The sequence below is a fragment of the Leptodactylus fuscus genome, chromosome 2, assembly GCF_031893055.1.
Source record: "Leptodactylus fuscus isolate aLepFus1 chromosome 2, aLepFus1.hap2, whole genome shotgun sequence".
Lineage (NCBI taxonomy): Eukaryota > Metazoa > Chordata > Amphibia > Anura > Leptodactylidae > Leptodactylus > Leptodactylus fuscus.
The window spans coordinates 135,195,410-135,218,263 of record NC_134266.1 but is presented as its reverse complement, the minus strand read 5'-3'; the positions used below and the strand labels follow the sequence as shown (position 1 = coordinate 135,218,263).

Genomic DNA, 22,854 nt, shown 5'->3' with positions numbered 1-22,854 from the left:
CTGAATGGTACCCTTATGAAGAACAGTTTTCTTCCTCAAACATTAAGGCCTCATATGGCTCTGTGAATGGAAAAATAAAAATATTAAAAAAGGAAAATCAAAAAATGTCAACAGCGGGAAGGGGTTAAAGAATCCCTCTGTACCTTCTAACACTTGCCAATGAGCCAATTCATTTAAATACTGTCATACATTTTTGGATCATGAAGCTACCCCCTCCCATGTAGAGAATTTATTGCTTTTCTAGTCTTAAATCAATGTGTTTTATTAACAAAAGAGCAAATGCTTATCAATTTAGGAAACTATTAAGGAAAGTGAGACATCGAGCACTCAGAGGATAAATGTTCATCTGTAGCGGCGCACTTAAATATGTCTTCACCAGACTAAGAATAGCATGCATGAACAACAATGTTTTAATAATATTCATTGTACTGGTATACAATAGATCACAGAGCTGAATATCCAGCGCACTATGCCTGTGCAGTCACCATTGAAAGAATTCTGGAAACAACTTGTTCTCCTTTGTTCTGAAGGCTAACACTGTGTGACATAAAGCTTTCGTTCTCTATAGGGTCAGCGTGGTGAAGAGGTTAGATGGTAGCATGCCACACTTTGGTCAGACATTGCATGGCTCAGCTCTTGATGCCTCGGGAGGTGTTAACTGCAGGTGACTAGGAGGGCACACAGCATTCAACTGTCCATATCAATCACCTTCACTACTTTCTTTGAGATTCCCTGTCAGACTGAGAATGTTACTTTCTGACATATAATCTTCCATCTTCTTGTACTGCTTGAGTTTGTATTTTGGCAGACAGTAACCTAGTCTCCATTTTCTGGAAGTTCATCTTTTCCTGTCTAACATTGTTAAGTTGAATAGTTCATCTGTCACCAAACCATACTATGTGACTGGCCTGGCACCGAAGGGGAAGGGGGACTGATTTGCCTTCTATTTCTCATTCTTCAGAACTGAGGCAATTTTCATTTTTGCATTTCCATTTTTCCCTACCCACATTCCAAGCGCCATAATTTTTCATTTTTTAATTTTTTTTTTTAGTTCAGAGTCACATGATGACTTGTTTGCGAAACAAATTGTACTTTGTAATGGCACCATTCAATATCCTGTGACATGAACTGGGGAGCTGTAAACAAATTTGTAAAAAAAAAAAAACCTGCATGTACGCCAATTTCTTATGGGTTTAATTTTATGGCATTTGCTATGTGGCAAAAAATGACGTTACATGTATTCTGTGGGTCAGTACAATCATGGTGATACCACATTTATATAATATTTGTAATGTTTTGATACCTTTTAAAAGTTTGCAAAATAGAAAAAAAATTTGGAGGGCAACATGGTGGCTTGGGTTTGAATCCCGCCAAGGACAAAACATCTGCAAGGAGTTTGTATGTTCTCCCCGTGTTTGCGTGGATTTCCTCCAATACTCCAAAGACATACTGATAGGGATTTTTTTGTGTCCACATATTGTGACACCTGTAACTTTTTCATATCTATGTGTATGGAGCTGGGTATGGTCTCTTTTTATGTTGTTTTTATTGATACCATTTTGAAGAAGGCCTGATGGTTTAATCACTTTTTCTTTAATTTTTTTTTTATAGGAGGCAAAGTGTTAAAAAAAACCCCAGCCATTTGGCCATTTTGATTTTAATAGTATGGATATTTTTGAGCATGAGGATTCGTAAAGTTTTTATTTTTACTTTTGTTTATTTATTTTTATATGTGATCTAGAGAAAGGGGGAGATTTGAACTTTTATATGTTTTTTTTTATTTTTATTTTACTTTTATTTTCAGACTCCCTAGGAGGTGTATAGTGAAATACATTGCCTTCTATTACACACTTCCTATGGCAGCAACTACAACTAATGTAATGACAAACCTGGAAGCCTTCAATAGGCTCCCGGCTGACATGGCAACCGATCGGGAAAAGAAGGTGGTGCCATGGCGCGTTTAACCACGGTATCTAAAGTGTTAACAGCTACGATCGGTGTAGGCAGTGGGTGTTGTCTGTATTATACAGCCAGCATTTGCCGTGTATGGAGAGGGCTCATCTCCTGAACTCTCTCAATACTCCCCATCACGCCTAATCACGTACATGTTCGCGATTTTGTATGAAGGGGTTAATACCATTGTTAAAGGGAACCTGTCACCATGAAAATACTATGTAATCTGCAGCATGGTGTAGACTAGGAGAAGCTGAGGACATTGATGGATAGTTTGATGGGAAAATATTCTATATAACTGGTCATTTATCGATTCATTTATCTGTTTTATCTTTCTATGTTTAGAAGGAGAAATCGAGTCCAGTGGGCGGTCCCAACAGTGATTAACACAGGACAAATGTGTTTTTTATTCACCAACAGATAGAAAGTATTGCTGACCTTTGTCAGACTCTACAAAACATGGTGATACAGTAGTAAGTGATGTGTGCGCAATCTGTACATGACAAATACATAAAGTATAAATTATATACATATATACATAGGAAATAGTCCATCTAGGTCTTAAAGGAGAAAAGCTTGTAATGATACCAGTAATAGGGGTGATGTCATAGTATGCAGAACCCTAGAAATCATAGATATACGGAAGAATAAGTTGCATGGCAATATCCCATATGTATAGGAAGTGAGTTCAGGAGTGGGATGACCACATTGGAACAATTGTGTATCTCATCCTAATAGCATAACACAATATCCCATATAGATGGGTTATTGGTTGGATATGTATGACATGTAAGTACAAAATACTAAAGACCTCTTGTAAAATGAAATTAAAATACCGTAAATAAATAGAACAAAACAGCTTATTGTCCAGCAAAAAGGGAAATATAGTATTAATGTAACATATGTGTAACAAATCCAGGGAATAATACACTGGTACAGAAGCACCATTAGACAAAAGATGGAGGGGATGTATTTATGGCTCACTCTCCTTATTATGTATGGGCCAGGGGATATTACATTTACTTGCTACTATTGAGAAGAGCAGAAGAGCGTAGATGGTGTGGAGGAAGTGTCTGAGTAGTGCAGTGATACCACCAGGTATGAAGCTCTGTCATACTGACGAGTGCTGTGATTTAAATAGAACATGTGTGGGGAATGCCGAAAATGGCGCACCCTGCGCATACACATATCGTTTGTCCTGCCAGCAGTGGGGAACAAAGTATCTGGAAGTAAGTAGAAGAAATGTTAGCACAGAGAAGTAGAAGAGACAAAATCGGTCTATATGTATGTTAGTATGTTGAGAGAATGAAAATGAGGATGTAAACTGTAGGAACTAAATGTAATATGAACAGAAAAGGGAAGAGGCATGGGAGTAATAAAATAAAGCATAGGGTAGGAGCATTTAGAGGAAAGTAAGAAGGCAATAAGGAATTAATATAACAGAAAATAAACAACATTACATGATGCAGTATGGAAGGTAGAAGGGATAGGCGTGTTAGTGATAAAATAGAAGAGGAGGATAAAAGGGGAAATATGGAGAAAATAAAGTAAAAAACATGAGAAAGAAGGAGAGTAAGAAAAAACAGAGTATATGGATGAAAAGGAACATTAGGGGAATCTTTGTAAAAAGTATACTAAAGATCTGTGCACTATAATTGGCGAAAAGAAAATATATACGAGGTGTTGAAGTGTTATGTTGTAAGCGGAATTATAAAGAAATGAAAAAGATATAATTTGCAATCCAATCAGAGGTACAGGTATGTGAGAGGATCCCCGGACCTTTACCAGATCTGTAAAATAGAAAACAATTTACTGTTATCAACAGGTATGGATGTAATACATATCACTTAATGCACGTTCTTAAATGCTGCCACCTCTCCACGATAATGGGATTTGCTCCAATACTTGGTAGCGTAGTTGTGCAATAGTATGTTTTCGCTTGTGAAAGTGGGATGGAATGGGAAAGAGAAGGTTCTGGCGACTTACAATATGTTGTTTTATGTGGTAATGCACATGCTGGGTTGTCTCCCCAATGTATGCAAGACTGCATGAACATTTGAAATGGTAGGCCACGAACTTGTCTTACTTACAGGTGAAGTTATCCTTGATATTAAAGGCTTGACCATTGTGTGCATGATAGGTGATATCACCCCTTATGATGTTGGAACACTGATTACAAGTCAGGCATGGAAAACTACCAAGAGCTCAAGTACTGTTGGTGTAAAGTCAAAGATGCTGTACCTATATCAGCCTTAATCAGTTTGTTCCAAAGGTTCTGTGGCCATCGATAGCATTGCATAAACGCAGCATAAAAGTCAGTGATCTGTAGGTAAGCCTTCTTTAGAAGGTTCCAATATTTCTTGGTGAAAAGTATGCACAAGTGCTATGCGTTGCTGTTGGCGTTTTCTTATCACAGTAGTTGTAAGGAAATTGCTAGTTGTGCAATTCCGTAGTGCTGCTGTTGGAAATATGGTAGAATGGTGAGTCCTAAACTTGACCCTTCCCCTGTCCCTACCTAAATGCCACACTGTCCTATTGACAGGTGCAATTGGGTGGCAAAACCCTTCCTAGAAATAAGTGTCACACAGAACAAGACAAACAACACAGAAGCAGTCAGCAAGCCAAAGGGTCGGTAAGAGTTGAGCAACACAGTACACAATTGAAATCTGAGAGAATAGTCAAAGGATAGCAGAGGTCAGAGTACAATAATAGCAGAAAGAGGAACTTAGAAGGCACAATGTCTCAGGACAGAGTCTCAATAGCCAGCGAACCACTGTGGCCTGATAACCTGTATTTAGGAGGTACAGAATCTGGCCCAGACTTGATTGATAGATAGGCTGTCAATCATGCAGGCAAGACTAAGATTAACTATTTGATGAACAGAGGGAAACAAGGTGTAGGAGATGTGTGTAGTGGAAATTCATTTACACAGCAGAGGTAATAGAGCAGTGTTCAGACAGAGCAACAAAAAAAACTAAGCATAGAATCAAATTGAACACGCCCCCTGTGCTGCAGCATGCAAGCGGATGGTGGCGTAGAGACCCAAACAGGCAGAGATGTTACAGTGGTGTTTTGACCGGACTCAGAGAATTGGAGAGGACCATGTGGGAATAGCCCCTTTTAAAGAGCATTTATCTTCAAAAAGCTATTCATGCTTTTTATGCTCTTATGGTAGAGAAATGAACTCGAGAAATAGAAGCGAAGGACCCTGATGACCTTTAACCCTATGTCCACTGTGCTTGACATTGATAATAGAAGGATCAATGAACAGATAATGACCACTTGCATGCAGCTATCTCTCATTTCTTTTATGTGAGTGTGAGGACAGCAGGTGCATTTGTCTCTAGCATGGAACAATCTGCATAGAGAGTGTGTAGGCAGAGGGATGTCTTTGTATGTGCTTGTGTAGGAGGGAGGAAGGTGCGTGGGTAGTTGGCATATAGCATGTATTCCAAAGCTAGGCATATGTGAGTGGAAACGATTAAAAGTGCATGCTTTTAAGTTTATTAGAGAATTGCTTATTGTATGTGTTCTAGTCAACAAAAAGTAGGATAACTAATGAAATCAATGGAGATTTCTCATTCCCTGTCACTTTTCTATGCTTGAAAGTGATGCACTTTTATTTGCTTCTAACATTGTGGTTTTGATAGGTGCACAGCAGGAGAATGGATGACATGCATAATAACATGGCAAAGGAATAATCATACAAGCTCTAGTGCACCATAAAATAATAATTAGATATATATATAAACCTGTGACTGCTCTTCACAAATCCATGGAGCATGGGAACCAGTCTTCTTTAGAGTCAGGTCTATTGATGTATATGGATGCATGTCCCTGACTCCATTAGCAATCCTGGCATGCGTATGGAGTTTATATATTTATATAGGACAACCAAATTAATATATATTATGGAAGATCTCAAGTATGAAGATAGGCTATCGAAATTAAATTTATATTGTCTAGAGAAGAGAAAGCTAATGGGGAGATATTATATTTTTCTATAAATATGTAAATGGTCCTGATAAATTATTTGTTCTGCAAATACAAAAAGAACATAGGGTCACTGCTTATGGTTACAGGATGTACAATTTCGTCACAAAGTTAGAACGCATTAGTTTAGTGTCTGAACTGTAAAATAACGAAAATTGCAGAATTTGGTAATGGATGAAGTGTGGCAAGATTAAAAAAAAGAGTTAGACTACCCCGTGAACTACAATATACAGTTCTACTGCTTGGTTTCTGCCATTAAAGGGTATAAAAGTATTTATCCTTTACCCATAGGATATAAGATAAATTGCTGATCAGTGGAGGTCTCATCACTGAGACCTCATGTGGTCCTGAGAAGAGGGGGTGTATTACCCCTATCATGAAATCCCAATGCACCCCAGCTTCTATTCACTAGTACGGGTGCATCCACCAGGGATTTGGCTACCTTCACAGTTGGTGTATTAACAACAGGTGTAATATACCCCCATTCTAAAGATCAGTAGGATTTTAGCAGTCAGACTCCCACTGATCAGCAATTTTACCTCTGTCCTATGGATAGAGGATAAATATTTTTCATGGCATTACTCCTTTAACAGAGTGTTTTTGCCTTCATCTGGATCAACTTGGGTTTATAAATATAAAACAGTTTCTACTGAGTCCTGACTAGATGCACCAACATTATGCCTGGGCTGCACCAATTAGAACACAATGGGGAATATCTGTCAATAGAAGTCAGACACTTTTCTGTCTAAATTTATACCAAAATTTGTGGTGAGTCTGAATTTTAGAGCTTCTAGAAAGAGTCCATATTTATGATGGCTCATTCGACAGATTCATAAATATGTCAAAAACTACAATCGGGCAAAGAGTGATTGATAAATGTGCCCCAGTTAGTTCAGATGCAGTGAGGTGAGTCATGACCTGTTACTGCTAGACCATTGCTAACAAAGTGCAGGTGACCCAGACAGAGAAACTGAGATCAGCTGTCATGGAGAGTGAGCTGTTGATATATAATCCTGACCTGTTGTGATAGAAACTGTCCTAGCTTGAGGTGGTGCTGAAAAGTTTGATAGCAGCACTGTGTCATACATATTAGTAAAGTGTTGCAAGTTCAAACTATCTGTTGCATCTTGTACCATGGTAGTTGCAAACTTTGTAACCATTTAGTTTCATAGTGGCCATTTCTTGCCATTAGTTCTGTGTCTCTTATGACCACTGAGACCTACTAGTGGCTGCTGGTAGGGAGTGTTAGTGATGTGACTGTTTCCTCTCCAGTGACCCCTGATCCATTGAGTTCTCTCTCGGTGGTGAAATGAGGAGCCAGCATAAGATGGACAAGGGGGACCCCAAATACGGAAAGCTAACCCGCTTATAAAGTGATTAGCTGTGGAAGCCAGCGGACCTCATAGACTAAAATGGTGCCCACCAGGTTTCCACTGTAATGTGGCTTATTTCTGGCCACACGATCAAACAAAGCACAAGTCCCAGTTTGGTCTCACCAAAACTCAGCTCTCCAGGACAGACCCAGGCAACTCCACTCACTCCCAGGATCTGCCCTAAAGTACAGGCACTGCAGCCTTTTATGGCCCAGTAATGAGCCCAGGACCCAAACCTGTGGTTGAAACCTATTGGAGACCCGTACTGGACCACACATAAGTCACGAATATGGGGAAAATATACCATGACTCCAGGACTGCCTGTCACCTTCTCACACATATCATATTACAATACACTTACTTTTCCCCTGTAGCTACGACAGGAAATTAAACAAAACTCTTCTTCCCTGACCTATTAGTTTGCCAAAAATAATACCTCCGGCATCCAACCTGGGGGTATTAGCTTGGGATCAGAAATGAATGATCTTCTATCCCAGACTGGTAGTTTGGAATGCCAGCTCCAGCGGTGGGCGGTTCAGACAGTCTTCTCTGACTTCTATCAAGCATTATATGACATGAGACATGGTGAGTACCCCTCTGAGCTACCAGACCTCACCTTCTTTATCATTTGCCGACCCTTCAGCCCCGCCAACAACAGTCAGTAACAACATCATTCACCATGGTGGAATTGCAAATAGCCCTTTCTGATGCGCCTGTAGGAAAATCCCAGGATCCTTATGGTTTACTTGCCCCCTACTACAAACAGTTCTGAGATATGAGATATGTACTTTCCCATTTTCTAAGATTCTGCAACTTCCTTGACAGCAAACACAACTCCTCCCCCAAGCCCTTGAAGCCCATATTTCTATAATCCCAAAGGAACGTAAAGACCCTACCCAGTATGGTAGCTGTCGCCCCATATTCCTTCTCAACATCCATGTGAAACTGTACACCAAACTGCTGGCTAATAGACTAAAAGTCCTTCTTCCGCATCTAGTCTACCCGGAGCAATCAGGCTTCATCCCAGCCGCAAAGGCAAACACAATACCCTCCCTACTCTCCACTTGATCAAGTCTGTTTGGTTGCAGAAAAACCTGCTAGTTTTACTCTCTATGGACGTGGAAAAAGAAACACAGAGAGACGAGTGTCTGCTCACCTAGTTGGGTTGTGATAGAGTCACAACAGCCCGACGGAGTCTTTAGACACAAGTCAGTACTGGTAGTGCAGGACAGTTCAATGGGCAGCAGCTGCATTGACGTCACAAGAAATTTCTGGTATGTCCGGGCGAGCGCTGTCCTTCGGCCTGTGTCCCAAACAGGTTGGTCCATCCATCTCTTCCTACATTTGGCAGGGCACACCCCCTCCCTGTTTAGCATACCATCTGTCCTCCCCAAAAATTGGGTGGAATAGCGAGGCCTGACACGTAGATCTACTACCATGCCAATCAACTTTCTAGAGTCTTGGACTAGTTCAATAAGCAATCCCCTCAAATGTATGTACCAGAGGAGGATTCAACTGTAGCTTTTCCCCTGACCTCAGTTATATGGCTCCCCCAGCCTATTGCTACACTGACATGAGCCAAGAACCCCCTTTTCTATTTCTTTTTAATTTTATATGCCTTTATTTTATCAATATATTGATGAGTTTGCACCATAAAGAGAACACGCCTGTTGTAGCAAACACTTGCATTAACAATAATATAACAATTGTGGAATATTTTTTCCAATATCTCTGCTTCATATTGTTCATCTATTTATGAATAAATTGACAGCTGGGTGTTACCAGTTGAAGGTGCGACGTTACAGTATGAAACTATCTATTTTGTGCTGGTGGTATCAGTCTATGCATTTACCCACTCCAACAGAAATGGTAATGCCTAGGCGTTGAATTTTTTTTTTTTTTTTTACAAATTTAAGATAAGATAATCCTTTAATGGTCCCACCATGGGGAAATTTCAGTGTGTTACAGCAGCATGATAATACGGATACAGGATAATAACATGAATATATTACAGAAGGAGACACACATAAGCTCAGAATAGCAGATAGGAGAAAAATACTAGGAGTCATAGCAGCTAAAGAAAAAAAGAAAAGAAGACTTCAGGATCATTAAGTTCTCTGTGCAGACTGCTCTTCGTTTGGCTTCATGTAGATTATGTAGCCTGACCGCGGTTGGGAGGAAGCACCTCTGATAGCGCTCCTTCTCACACTTGGGGTGGAGCAGACGGTCACTTACAGTGCTGCCAAGTGTCTCCAAGGTCCCATACATGGGGTGGGATTTGTTCTCCCACATGGAGGTCACCATGGACAGTGTCCTTCTGTCACCCATCACTTGTACTGGGCTTACCAGCCTGTCAAGTGTATTTCTGTCCCTGGCTGGTGTACTACTCCCCCAGCAGGCCACTCTGAATAAGATGGCTGATGCTACCACAGAGTTGAAAAAGGCCCTAAGTAGTGCCCTACAGGAGGAATAACAGAGAATTGGCACAAACCACAATTGTATGAAATATACAGAATTATTATGTTATGGGCAATACATGCATTTACTAACTAAGATGTGGTAACTTGTCTTCTAAGTCTAGATTCAAAATATTGTGATAGAAAACAAAATGTACATTTTCACAGCCATTTGAGACCCTAAGGATGCCCCTTTTCACTGGGTCTTATACATTTAAATGTATTGAGGGATCCATAAAAATGGTCAAAAAATAGGTCATGTGAATAACCTCCATTCACATACAGTGTATGCAATGCAGTTGATTTCTACCGTTGTGTGAATGTAGGCTTAAAGGTTTTGTAAAGTTTCTGCTTCTGTTATTGTGATGGTGGTGTTTGATCGTACATAGACCTTTTCCATAAAGTTGTTTTCTGCTCCCATACAAATTCTTCCTTCCTAACATTTATGAGAGTTTGAGAATGAGAGGTTACTAGGCTGACAACCTGAAACAACTCTATTCACATGCAATGACAGGCCCGGGCTAATAATAGAAGTACTTGGCATTGTAACATCTGAAAATTGAAAACACTGACTACAGCTACGTAGACCCGGCCATTATCACTTGCAACAAGTCCAATTTCTTTTCTTTCAGAGCATATGGGTCTTGTAACAAATGGCTACTTACTTCTAGTCAATGCATACAAGAAACACTATGTGCAGAGATATGTGTTGGAATTCAGTGTATGTGTGCCTTGGAGTGCTCTTATGTATGCATGCGTTCAGGGTACACAGTCATTTCTATTCTTTCGGAATGTGTGGGGAGCTAAAATCTTGGTTACCAGAGCAACGCAGGGATGTAAGAGGCATGGGGGGGTGATGGGGGAGCGCTGAGAACCTGCATCTCACTAAGAGTTTGGGAGGGTTCCAGGAGGTGACAGGACCACCCAGCAGCAGAATAATGATAACTGTGTGATATCTGGCTTGCCGCTTCCTCCTTACCTCATACGCTTTCTTCACTTGTGTGGGTTATATTTGCTCCTTCCCACTCTAGGATGACATGGAATAGCAAAGTAATGTTTATTTTACTGCACTTTCAGTGCTCAGCAATAGCTGGACAGCTACAAGTATGAGCAGACTTTAGGTACATGAAGAATTGCTATGCTTTCTCCAAAAAATCTGAATCTTTACATATTATATGCCAGTTTTTGTCTTTATAATCAAGGATGTTCAAGCCCTAAAATTATCCGGTGAACATATATATATATATATATATATATATATATATATATATATATATATATATATATCACTTGTATCACCTGCTGCATTGGGTTAAATAAGTGCTGCTGCAGTTCTACGGTCCTTGCATTTTTTTATTCATAGATTTTCTCAAATGGGTTTTCCAGGTTAACAGATATTGACCTTAGGGTAGGTGATCAATATCTGATCTTGGGGGTCCAACACCCAGCACCTCACTTATCGGCTGTTCTCAGCAGCTGCCAGAACTAACAGAGAGATTGGCACTGGAAACACAGTTCCATTTTCTGTGTCTCTACAGGACCTGCAAACGATCTCTCCCTAATTTGCAAGAATGGGAAAGATTTGCTATTAATGCATTGAATTGATACTTTGCATGGCAAATAACTGGATGACCTTCATAGTCCAACTGGTTGTTATAGGCAGTGTTTCTTCCTTATATACTAGGTTAAAAACTATTCCTTATTGTCTGCCTCTGTGCACTCAATTTATGTCCTTGACAGTACCTAAGGTGAAAAGATGTATTTCACCTCAGTACAGACAAAATCTCAAACTCGTACAGATCCAGAGCAGCGTGGTTTTTAGCTTCATCTTCCCAGTGGAAGACGTACCATGCATATTTAATCACACAAGCATTATACCCAGAAGAGGAAATGATTCATGTTTTGCACCAGAAAACATACATCTAGGGCCCTGTCTTGAAGGCTGTACATTGAAGACTAGAATTTAAAGTGAGGTACATGAATTGTGTTCTTTATTTGCGCCTCTATTACCTAATTAGTATTTATCCAGGAGGGGGCAGATTTACTCCATCACGCAGGGCTTGGCAAGCAGGGCTGTGTGGCTCACATGCACTATTAGGGGGGAAATCTGTCCAAATTAGCGTTATTTATCTTATGATGGTGAACGTGGTTAAATCAGCATTACACATGTATGAAAGAGAACTGGTTAGAATACTCCTGCAATGTGTCAAACCAGTTAATAAAAGGAAAATCACATGAAAGGACTGTTATTCAACTTGTTTCATGCACATTGTAATTGAAATACTTTAGAGCAATAGAAGATTTTATGTCGTTTCATATTTATTTAGGGTGCCCAAAGGTTCAGCACAACTGTATTTAGTTTCAGCACCCATAGCAGCAACTGCTGCTGTTTGTTCTCAGGTATGTGTTTCTGTAGGACTTCATATACAGATGCTGGAATAATTGTGAAAACAGAAATAAGAAATTGGTCCTAAGTGATCCTATGTAGAAAAAGTCTTAAGCTGGCCCTACAAGGATGATTTATTTGTAAATACTATAGCCCTTAGACTGCTGTGACATGGCAGAAGCATTTAGACAAAGACAGTGTACTTATGAGGAGGCAGCACGCTTACTGATTCTGGGTTTCTTGAACTTGTAGCAAACAAAATTACAGAGATCTTTCCAACGATCTCTACCAAGACCTGTAACTTTGACAAGGGTCATCCTCTACGTTTAGAAGACAATTTTTTTTTACCATAGGCAGACACAGAATTTCTTTACAATAAGAAATTCACTTTCACAGGATGTGGTGATGTCAGATAACATATAGAAATTCAAGATGTACCTGGATGCCTTTCTTGAAAATCAAAATATCATTGATTATGGGAACTAGAATTTTTTTGAGATAGAAAGTTGATCCAGGGACTTAGTCCAATTGCCATGTTTGGAATTGGGCAGAATTTTTTTCCTCTGATGCCTTCCCCTGAATGAACTTGGTAAGTTTATACTATATAAGTTACTATGTTAAGTCCCCTGAATAGTAGCAAACAATTGTAACTGTGTCACAAAGCTGTGAATCATATCCCTGTTTGTTATGCTATTTTAAGGTGGTGGTCTGAGCCACCTTAACCCATTACCCACATAAAGACAGTGGTTTTCCTGGTCTGACAACCTTTACAACTGCTAAGAACCATTGTAAAGGAGACCTGTGCAGCGGCCCACAAGATAGGTTGGTCACCGTACTGATGCAGATGGAGGGGAGCCCTCCAAAGTATAGGCGGTAATGCTGCTAAAGAGAGAGACCTCCTCTTTGATGATGGCTGGTGTGTCACCCATGTGTGACTACTGTTTCACTGCACATGTGGACAGGCCCTTGTGACTGCAGGTGTGTAATATAGTGAAGTACAGGAGTGTATAGAGGGAAGAACATTCCCCTGTCGTGTATGAACTTAAAGAATACCTGTGTTAAGCCTGAATACAGCAGGGTCAGAGTGGTATGGTCCAGTAGTGTTAGTAGACTGACACTGAAGAAGTCAGCAGCAAGCCTCAGAGGAGGAATCCCTAATTGTCACCCCTCTAAGGTAAACTGTCTTTGTCTTAGAAAAGTGCACCATTTTTCGACAAAATTGGGCAAGACTTTGCTAGCTAAATGATAGGAGGCAACTTCCTGATTGATGGTGGTCTAAACAACCAATATATTCTGCCAGAGATAATCTCTACTTCTGCTGTCTCCTATTGAAATGAGTACAGCAGTGGTGGACATTTCTGACTTGTCACTCCATTCAAACAGGAGGAAGAAGCATCCATATACTGTCAGTTCTCATTAGCGGTGGTGGGTCCAGCAGTTGGACCCCCATCAATTTATTGGAAGATATTGACATCAGAATACTCATTTACGCTAGTCTCAATACCCATGGTAGCAACAGCTATCATAAAAAAAGAAAAGAAATATATGTTCTAAACATAATGTTTATGTATAGAGATGAGCGAACACTAAAATGTTCGAGGTTCGAAATTCGATTCGAACAGCCGCTCACTGTTCGAGTGTTCGAATGGGTTTCGAACCCCATTATAGTCTATGGGGAACATAAACTCGTTAAGGGGGAAACCCAAATTCGTGTCTGGAGGGTCACCAAGTCCACTATGACACCCCAGGAAATGATACCAACACCCTGGAATGACACTGGGACAGCAGGGGAAGCATGTCTGGGGGCATAAAAGTCACTTTATTTCATGGAAATCCCTGTCAGTTTGCGATTTTCGCAAGCTAACTTTTCCCCATAGAAATGCATTGGCCAGTGCTGATTGCCCAGAGTACGGAACTCGACCAATCAGCGCTGGCTCTGCTGGAGGAGGCGGAGTCTAAGATAGCTCCACACCAGTCTCCATTCAGGTCCGACCTTAGACTCCGCCTCCTCCGGCAGAGCCAGCGCTGATTGGCCGAAGGCTGGCCAATGCATTCCTATGCGAATGCAGACTTAGCAGTGCTGAGTCAGTTTTGCTCAACTACACATCTGATGCACACTCGGCACTGCTACATCAGATGTAGCAATCTGATGTAGCAGAGCCGAGGGTGCACTAGAACCCCTGTGCAAACTCAGTTCACGCTAATAGAATGCATTGGCCAGCGCTGATTGGCCAATGCATTCTATTAGCCCGATGAAGTAGAGCTGAATGTGTGTGCTAAGCACACACATTCAGCACTGCTTCATCAAGCCAATACAATGCATTAGCCAGTGCTGATTGGCCAGAGTACGGAATTCGGCCAATCAGCGCTGGCCAATGCATTCTATTAGCCCGATGAAGTAGAGCTGAATGTGTGTGCTAAGCACACACATTCAGCACTGCTTCATCAAGCCAATACAATGCATTAGCCAGTGCTGATTGGCCAGAGTACGGAATTCGGCCAATCAGCGCTGGCTCTGCCGGAGGAGGCGGAGTCTAAGGTCGGACCTGAATGGAGACTGGTGTGGAGCGATCTTAGACTCCGCCTCCTCCAGCAGAGCCAGCGCTGATTGGTTGAGTTCCGTACTCTGGCCAATCAGCGCTGGCCAATGCATTCTATTAGCCCGATGAAGTAGAGCTGAATGTGTGTGCTTAGCACACACATTCAGCTCTACTTCATCAGGCTAATAGAATACATTGGCCAATCAGCGCTGGCCAATGCATTCTATTAGCTTGATGAAGCAGAGTGTGCACAAGGGTTCAAGCGCACCCTCGGCTCTGATGTAGCAGAGCTGAGGGTGCACAAGGGTTCAAGTGCACCCTCGGCTCTCCTACATCAGAGCCGAGGGTGCGCTTGAACCCTTGTGCAGCCTCGGCTCTGCTACATCAGAGCCGAGGGTGCGCTTGAACCCTTGTGCACACTCTGCTTCATCAAGCTAATAGAATGCATTGGCCAGCACTGATTGGCCAGAGTACGGAATTCGGCCAATCAGCGCTGGCCAATGCATCCCTATGGGAAAAAGTTTATCTCACAAAAATCACAATTACACACCCGATAGAGCCCCAAAAAGTTATTTTTAATAACATTCCCCCCTAAATAAAGGTTATCCCTAGCTATCCCTGCCTGTACAGCTATCCCTGTCTCATAGTCACAAAGTTCACATTCTCATATGACCCGGATTTGAAATCCACTATTCGTCTAAAATGGAGGTCACCTGATTTCGGCAGCCAATGACTTTTTCCAATTTTTTTCAATGCCCCCAGTGTCGTAGTTCCTGTCCCACCTCCCCTGCGCTGTTATTGGTGCAAAAAAGGCGCCAGGGAAGGTGGGAGGGGAATCGAATTTTGGCGCACTTTACCACGTGGTGTTCGATTCGATTCGAACATGGCGAACACCCTGATATCCGATCGAACATGTGTTCGATAGAACACTGTTCGCTCATCTCTATTTATGTATAAATATGGTACATATTTTGTTGGCACAGGTAGGGAGGTTTATGTAAGGACTGGAGTCAGGGTCAGGCAGTGCAAAGTGACACAGCTGGGAAAGCAACACTGTGCAACTAATGACAAAAGGGGTCGTAGGCCCTGCAGCTATAACTATGCTATAGATCTGAGATGAGGCAGACCAATGCACTTCCTAATTGAAGTGCGCCTGCCACGACTCCTACGCTACTGTCCAGGTGGCTAGGGTCAGGGAAGAGGAGGCCCTGAAAGTGCTAGGGACTGGGGTCACGAGGGTCACACCTAAGCAGAAAGCACAGTGTAACATGCAATGCAAAACAAAAGACAAAACAGCATGGAACAAAGGAAGACCACAAGTCCCAGCAAAAACACAGTAGAGAAAGCGAGGTCAGACGAGCCAGAGGTCAAGCCAGGAGATAAGAGTAAAGTACCGAATCAGAAGACAAGAAATAGTCAAAATACAAGCCAAGTATACAATAACCAAAACACAGACTGAAAGACTCTCAGACAGGAAAACTGACAGAGCAGGAGACCAGGACAAAACAAAGTGAATGGCTGGCAAGGATCCATGCCTGGGTGGGGTTTAAATAGCAGCAGAGAAAACAACCCACAACACCTGTGATGACTAATGGCATGGAGAACTGAGAGCAAGGAAAAGATTAACCCTTAATCACCTAAGCACAACCAATAGAACTCTTAATACGTCTCCCGGGGAGTTGCCGTGCAGCAACGAGACCGCGGCGATTCCGTATCCTGACAGTTTCATGCTACAATGTTCAGGCTGAAAATCCAGTTTTTGTGTCATATTTCCTGTCCTAACTGTTGCTCTTGTGACCTGAACTTACATCGTCTTAGAGAGCGTTCACACTACCGTAGGTGTCCCGACAGCTAGTGTCCGCTGCTAATGTCCGTTAAAAATCTTGTGAGGACATTAGCAGTGGACACTAGCTGTGTCCGTGACATTTTGCATTGATTTAAATGAACATCGGGTGCGTTCTTTTACAGTCCGTACCTGCCCTTAAGTGTCCGTTCCCAAAGACGTCCAACCTACATATAGGTTTTTGCCGTCTGCTTGAAAAATCGGAGATTTTTGGGAACGGACAGTTAAGGACAGATACGGACTGTAAAAGAACGCACCTGATCTCCATTTAAATCAATGCAAAATGTCACGGACACAGCTAGTGTCCGCTGCTAATGTCCGCACAAGTTTTTGCATGGACATTAGCAGGGGACACTAGCTGTCGGACACCGACGGTAGTGTGAACACCCTCTTACTGATTTATGATGCCTTAGAATTACACATTAACCAAATACTCAGTCCAAACACTCTTGTGTGAATTGCTTTGTACTGTCTTTTATGAAATAAGTGCATACATTTTGCCTACGCTCTCTTGCTGTATACAGCTCTGCTTGCTATTACTGTTTAGTATGAGGGGGGTTGGGGGGGTTGAAGTGTATTGTATTCAGCGCTAGCAGTTGTTAGAGAGTTCTGTCCTTGACAACCTCCTGCCAAACAATATCAATCTACCCACTGAAAAAGCAAGAATTGTGATAACTGAGGTGCGATAAAATCACCCGCCTCACATTTATTATAAGCAACTCCCTACAAATTTAGTAGTACTAGTTGTAGTAAGCTGGGGCGCCAACCACTCCTGGACTGATCCACAACCTTTCCAAGTTTTATCCATTGGGAGATAATGGTTCTCACAATAATTCAATGGGCTTTCATATCCTTTCTGATCCATTTTGGCCAGTTAGTTAGTAGCATTGTAAAATATTCGACATTTGGTGAAATTTGTGATCACGTGCTGAGAGCTCTTAAGAGAGAAGACTAAGCTCCTTATTATAAAAATATTATGGAGGTTTATTAATGTCTTCAAGAAAAAACAGGAACACAGGGAAAACTTCCAGAATAACAGAAATATCAGTCAATGTCTCATTATCTTACATCATCAGAGAAGCTCATAGTTGGGTTTCTTAATCTGGATATCTTGTTGAGTTCCAGCTTGGTTCTTGCTTGATCATCTGGTTGATAGACTCTGGGGTGGTCACAACGTCTTGTTCAGTGTAACAGAGAGAGATAGCAGGCAGACCTGCCATAGATCCCCATGGATGACCGACCACCACCACACGACGACCACCACGGCCCAGACATGTGTGTCTGTCACTCATTTATGTTCATGAGAGGGGGTGTTGTTGCTTTATAAGGACAATTCTAAAATGGTGTACCCTAACCGCACCCATGTACCAAACTATAGAAGAGTGAAGTCTGCAGAGTGTTAACACTATGTATTCCATGAATATTGTAATATCATAATATTTAACAAGCATAGCCAACCAAATACCTTTTTTGACGCCTCTTCTGTGATTTCTATAATAGTACTTGTACAGTCTTTTGCTCATGGCAAGGTTCATGCCTGTTTGTCTTCAATAAGCAGCATGTATTATCTATTATATTAGTATGTTACATGGTTTCTTACGTGTCTGAGGGGCAATCACTTTTTATTCAAGGTCACTAGTTTGCTACATTACTTTAGCTTGATTTTCTATTATGAGTTACCTGTGTTCATAATATACCAAAATTGCTAGTGAATTTATCTTACTGTCAAATAATATTTCAATCTCCCTGATTCCAATTTTTCTGCTTAGTACCGGTGAGTTTCAGGTTTTGTTTGTGTAGTATAGCATGCGTCTTAGTCTCTGACCTTCTTTCCCTTTCTAGGTGAGGATGAGCAGGAAGAGAACCAGAAGGTCAAAACCCAGAGGCCACGATCTGCAGATGAGCCTGCTGTATACATGGCACAGACAGGTAAGATGAAGTCTTGAAAGTCATATTTTATTACAACTTTTACATGCAATGCAATGAGGTCTCATTGGATCTTTAGATAAAAATGCTTCTTTTTATCTACCTAGAATATGTTCATAGATATTAGTGGAATCATAATAACAGTATAAATATTATATATCAACAAATAAGACAATGTTCAAGTACAATAGAAAACAAATTACTATTAACAGTATCAATTGGCTAAAGGATACTCTATAGTGCAACTAGCTTATATATAATGGTGGGTAAGAAATCCAAAATGGAAAAACTACAGTAGTGAATCACAGACAATCTTGAAGATAGACACCACTTAAGATATGTATTGTACATATTCTATTAATTTGTTAGGATCCTTCACTTGTCTATGAAAATATTTTACATTTTAATTACTAAAATTTTAATTTTTAAAATTTTAATTCATGAGATTCACTGAACATGTATGCTGCAAGATCATCTATGTTGCCTATTAATTTTGACATAGGTTCTTCTGTTTATGGAAATTGATTTGAGGTTGTTACAGCTACCGCGCTACCTTTTACTAGCATCACTGAATAGTGATGAGGTCCTACTCCCCACTTGCTGTCCTACCTCCCTGCAGCAACAATGAGTCGAATCCTTCCTTACCACAATTTATCCTATGTGTTGTTCCCTTTTTCCTATTCATATGTAGGCCAAATGCTCTTAAAGGGATTTTCTCGGATTTATTAATTAATGGCCTATCCTTAGGACAGGTCAGCAATTAAAGATCAGCAGGGGCGCTGGTCCACCCGGCCAGTCTGCTGTATGAACGGGCTATAGTGTTCAGGTGACTGCTGCAGCTTCTTCTGTGCTTAGTAACCACAGCAAAGTACATTTGTATGGCAGCTTGGCTTAGTATTGCTGCTAAACTCAGGGAGCATCACTGCCACTTCCTCCAACTGATCCAATGGGTCCTGCGTATTGGACCCCCTGTGACTCTAAGAATAGGTAGTCAATTCAAAAGTCCCAGAAATCCCCTTTGAACTTTCTGCAAATTTGGAAGAGTAAAGATTAATTTGTATGCTCACTTTACAACATATCTTATAGGTTAGATATAGAACTCATCTTCTTAAAGGGGTTGTTTAGCTCTCAAATGTTTTTTTTAAACTGATCTATTCACATAATATGTCAATGATATGTGATGTGTGGGGGTCAGACATTCATATGGTAATATCTAGGTGCTCGCAGATATAGTATTGGACAGGAACATGTGCCTTCTGTCCTAATCAAGTAATCGGAGCTGTACTGCACTTCCCTGGAATCACTGCTTTGCTGTGAACGGGGCTGCAACGAATGTCAGACCCCCACAGATCACATACGGATGAAATATGGATATACATATAATCAATATAAAAATACATTTGGGGAGGGACAACCTCTTTAAAAGGGTAAATTTATAAATAGTTTGGGACTTTCAGCCTATGTTATAGTCTAGAGCTGCATTCACAGTTGTGCAGGTTTCAGAGACAAAATCGCTCCCCTTTCGCTGCTGGTTCAAGCCCGGTTCACATCTGCGCTTGGGTTTCCGTTCAGGGAGTGCGCTTGGGGACCCCCCCTGAACGGGAACCTATAAGCATAAAAAAGTGGTTACCTAAGGAAACCCGTGGACCACATAGACTGTAATGGGGTCCGTGTGGTTTTACGCTCAGTTTCTGCACGAAACTGTGGAGAGAAAAGTGCTGTTTGCAGGGGGCAGCACGGTGGCTCAGTGGTTAGCACTGTAGCCTTGCAATGCTGGAGTCCTGGGTTTGCATCCCGCCAGGAACAACATCTGCAAGCATACCTCCCAACCGTCCCGATTTCCACGGGACATTCCCGATTTGGGTAACATGTCCCGCGGTCCCGGTTGGAGGGAGGTATGTCTCGATTTCAACTCAGATCTGCGTCCAGATGAACACATATGCGGCTGCGCGCCTCTCTCGCTGACACATATGCGGCTGAAGCGAGGAGCTGACCTATGTCAGCTCCTCGCTTCGCCGCTGCTGCCGGCAGAGATGGAGAGGACGGCATGACACGGGGGCAGAGATGTGGGGACATGAATCTGGGGGCAGAGATGGAAGGGGGACATAAAACTGGGGGCAGATGAAGGGTGTATATGAAACTGGGGGAGAGATAGAGGGGGGACATATAATTTACGGGTGACTGTAGGAGAATTATACTGTGTGCGGGCACATGAAAAATTAACGAGTGGGCGGAGTCAACACAAAAGTGGGCGGGGCTAAATTTGCCGTGGCGCGCATACATTTTGTCCCTCTTTCGGTTCTCCATAAGTTGGGAGGTATGTCTGCAAGGAGTTTGTATGTTCTCCCCGTCTTTGCGTGGATTTCCTCCCATTCTACAAAGACATACTTAAATTTTAAAAAAAGTACATTGTGATCCCCATATGGGGCTCACAATCTACATTAAAAGAAAAAAAGAAAAGTGCTGCTTGCAGGACACTCGGAATGGAAACCCAAATGCAGATGTGATCCGGGCCTTAGTGTCTGCACAAAGCATGGACTGATGATTTACATTCTGGAAAGTGGCATTTTTTCATCAGACGCTGTGCAGTAATCTAAAATAGGAACAACTAAGTGCCCTACTACCTTGTAGAGTGCCAGCTAAGCTTTTAGGGATGAGTATGAGAATGTGCTTGTTGACATGCTTGTTGCAGACACCATTGAATATTTAGTAGAGGCTGTATAGTAGAAAACACTTATTGTAATATATTCTCTAAATTACTCAACTTTGTATATAGATTATATTAAATGCAAAGTGTAACACAGAGCTGGACATATTACATTAATATAGGAGCTAACTTGCTGTTGGTGTGGTCCAGCCACTGGGACCCCCAGTAATCCTGAGAACAGGGGCGTTCCATATCCCACTTTGAATGCAGAAGCAGGTTGGAAATGTGCACTGTCATTTATTTCTTTGGAAACCATCAGAGATAGCAGAGTGCTTGCTGTACTTCACTTATCTCCTGCTATTCCCACTAGAACAGTGGTTCTCAACCTTTCTAATGCCGTGACCCCGCAATACAGTTCCTCATGTTTCGGTGACCCCATTCAGTTTGGAATACGCATCCATAACGGCGTGCATTCCAGCTGAATAGCGCTGCTGCAGACAGTAGCGCAGCTTCTCAGAAATATGTATTTTCTTACAGCTTTAGGCATACCTCACAACTTTTGAAGATTAGAAAGAGGGAGAAATTATGCGGCGCGCGCAGCGGCGAATTTAGCTCCACGCACTTTTGTGTTGACTCCGCCCATTCTCTTTCATTTTTCATGTGCTCCCACACAGTATAATCCTCCTACAGTCACCCGTACATTATATGTCCCCCGCCATCTCTCCCCTAGTTTCATATAACCCCTTCATCTGCCCCCAGTTTCATGTCGCCCCATCTCTTCCCCCAGTTTCATGTCCCCTCATTTCTTCCCCAGTTTCATGTCCCTCCATCTCTGCCTCCAGTGTCAAGCCATACCCCCCCTTCATCTGCCCAGTTTCATGTCCCCCCATCTCTTCCCCCAGTTTCATGTCCCCATCTGTTCCCCAGTTTCATGTTCCCCCTTCATCTGCCCACAGTTTCATGTCCCTCCATCTCTGCCCCCAGTGTCATGCTGTCCCCCCCTTCATCTGCCCCTTCATTATATTCCACCTTAATGTTAAAAAAAACAAAACACTTACACTCACCTTCCAACGCTCCCCCGCTACCCGCTCACTCACATAGTTGTAGCCGCGATGTGACAGAAGTCGCAGCACAGCGTTAAAGCAGGAGCTGGCTGTGTCAGCTCCTGCTTTAATCACCTGTGTTTTCAACTCATCGGCGTCCTCCGGGCGCCGATCAGTTGAAATCGGGACATACCTCCCACCGACCGGGATGGTTGGGAGGTATGTGGCGACCCCTGTGTTTTGGTCGTTCGACCCCATGCGGGGTCGCGACCCACAGTTTGAGAACCACTGCACTAGAATGAATGGCATGGCAGTACACATTTCTGACCTTTTGCACAATTCAAACTTGGATGCAAAACACCCCAGTCTTAAGAATTGAAGAAGAACTTATGGGTCAAACTCTTCTGTGAAATAGGGGGTAACTGGTTGGGACCAAAACACCTCATAAAAATGTATGCTAGCAACTGATGTTATATTAAAAAAGGAATAACAGGGTGTTACACATTATATATATATATATATATATATATATATATATATATATATATATATATATATTAGTAAAACATTTCTAGCAATATAATTAGTATTATTATTATTATTATTATTATTATTATTTGGCAAGCAGTGTAGTGTATTATAACCATGACTAATAAATAGTCTTTCATTCTCAACAGAACACACTTTCAAACAA

The 22,854-nt window shown here is 41.7% G+C and overlaps 1 protein-coding gene across 3 annotated transcripts in view; it reads left to right on the top strand.

The window, feature by feature from the left end:
- The window catches only part of ADGRB2 (adhesion G protein-coupled receptor B2), a 390,112-nt gene that overhangs the window by 249,107 nt on the left and 118,151 nt on the right, over positions 1–22,854 (top strand). For all 3 annotated transcript variants that reach the window (XM_075264673.1, XM_075264671.1, XM_075264672.1), the window contains exon 3: positions 18,387–18,473. In XM_075264673.1, the coding sequence (XP_075120774.1) occupies positions 18,387–18,473 (87 nt within the window). The remainder of the gene's footprint in view (positions 1–18,386; positions 18,474–22,854) is intronic.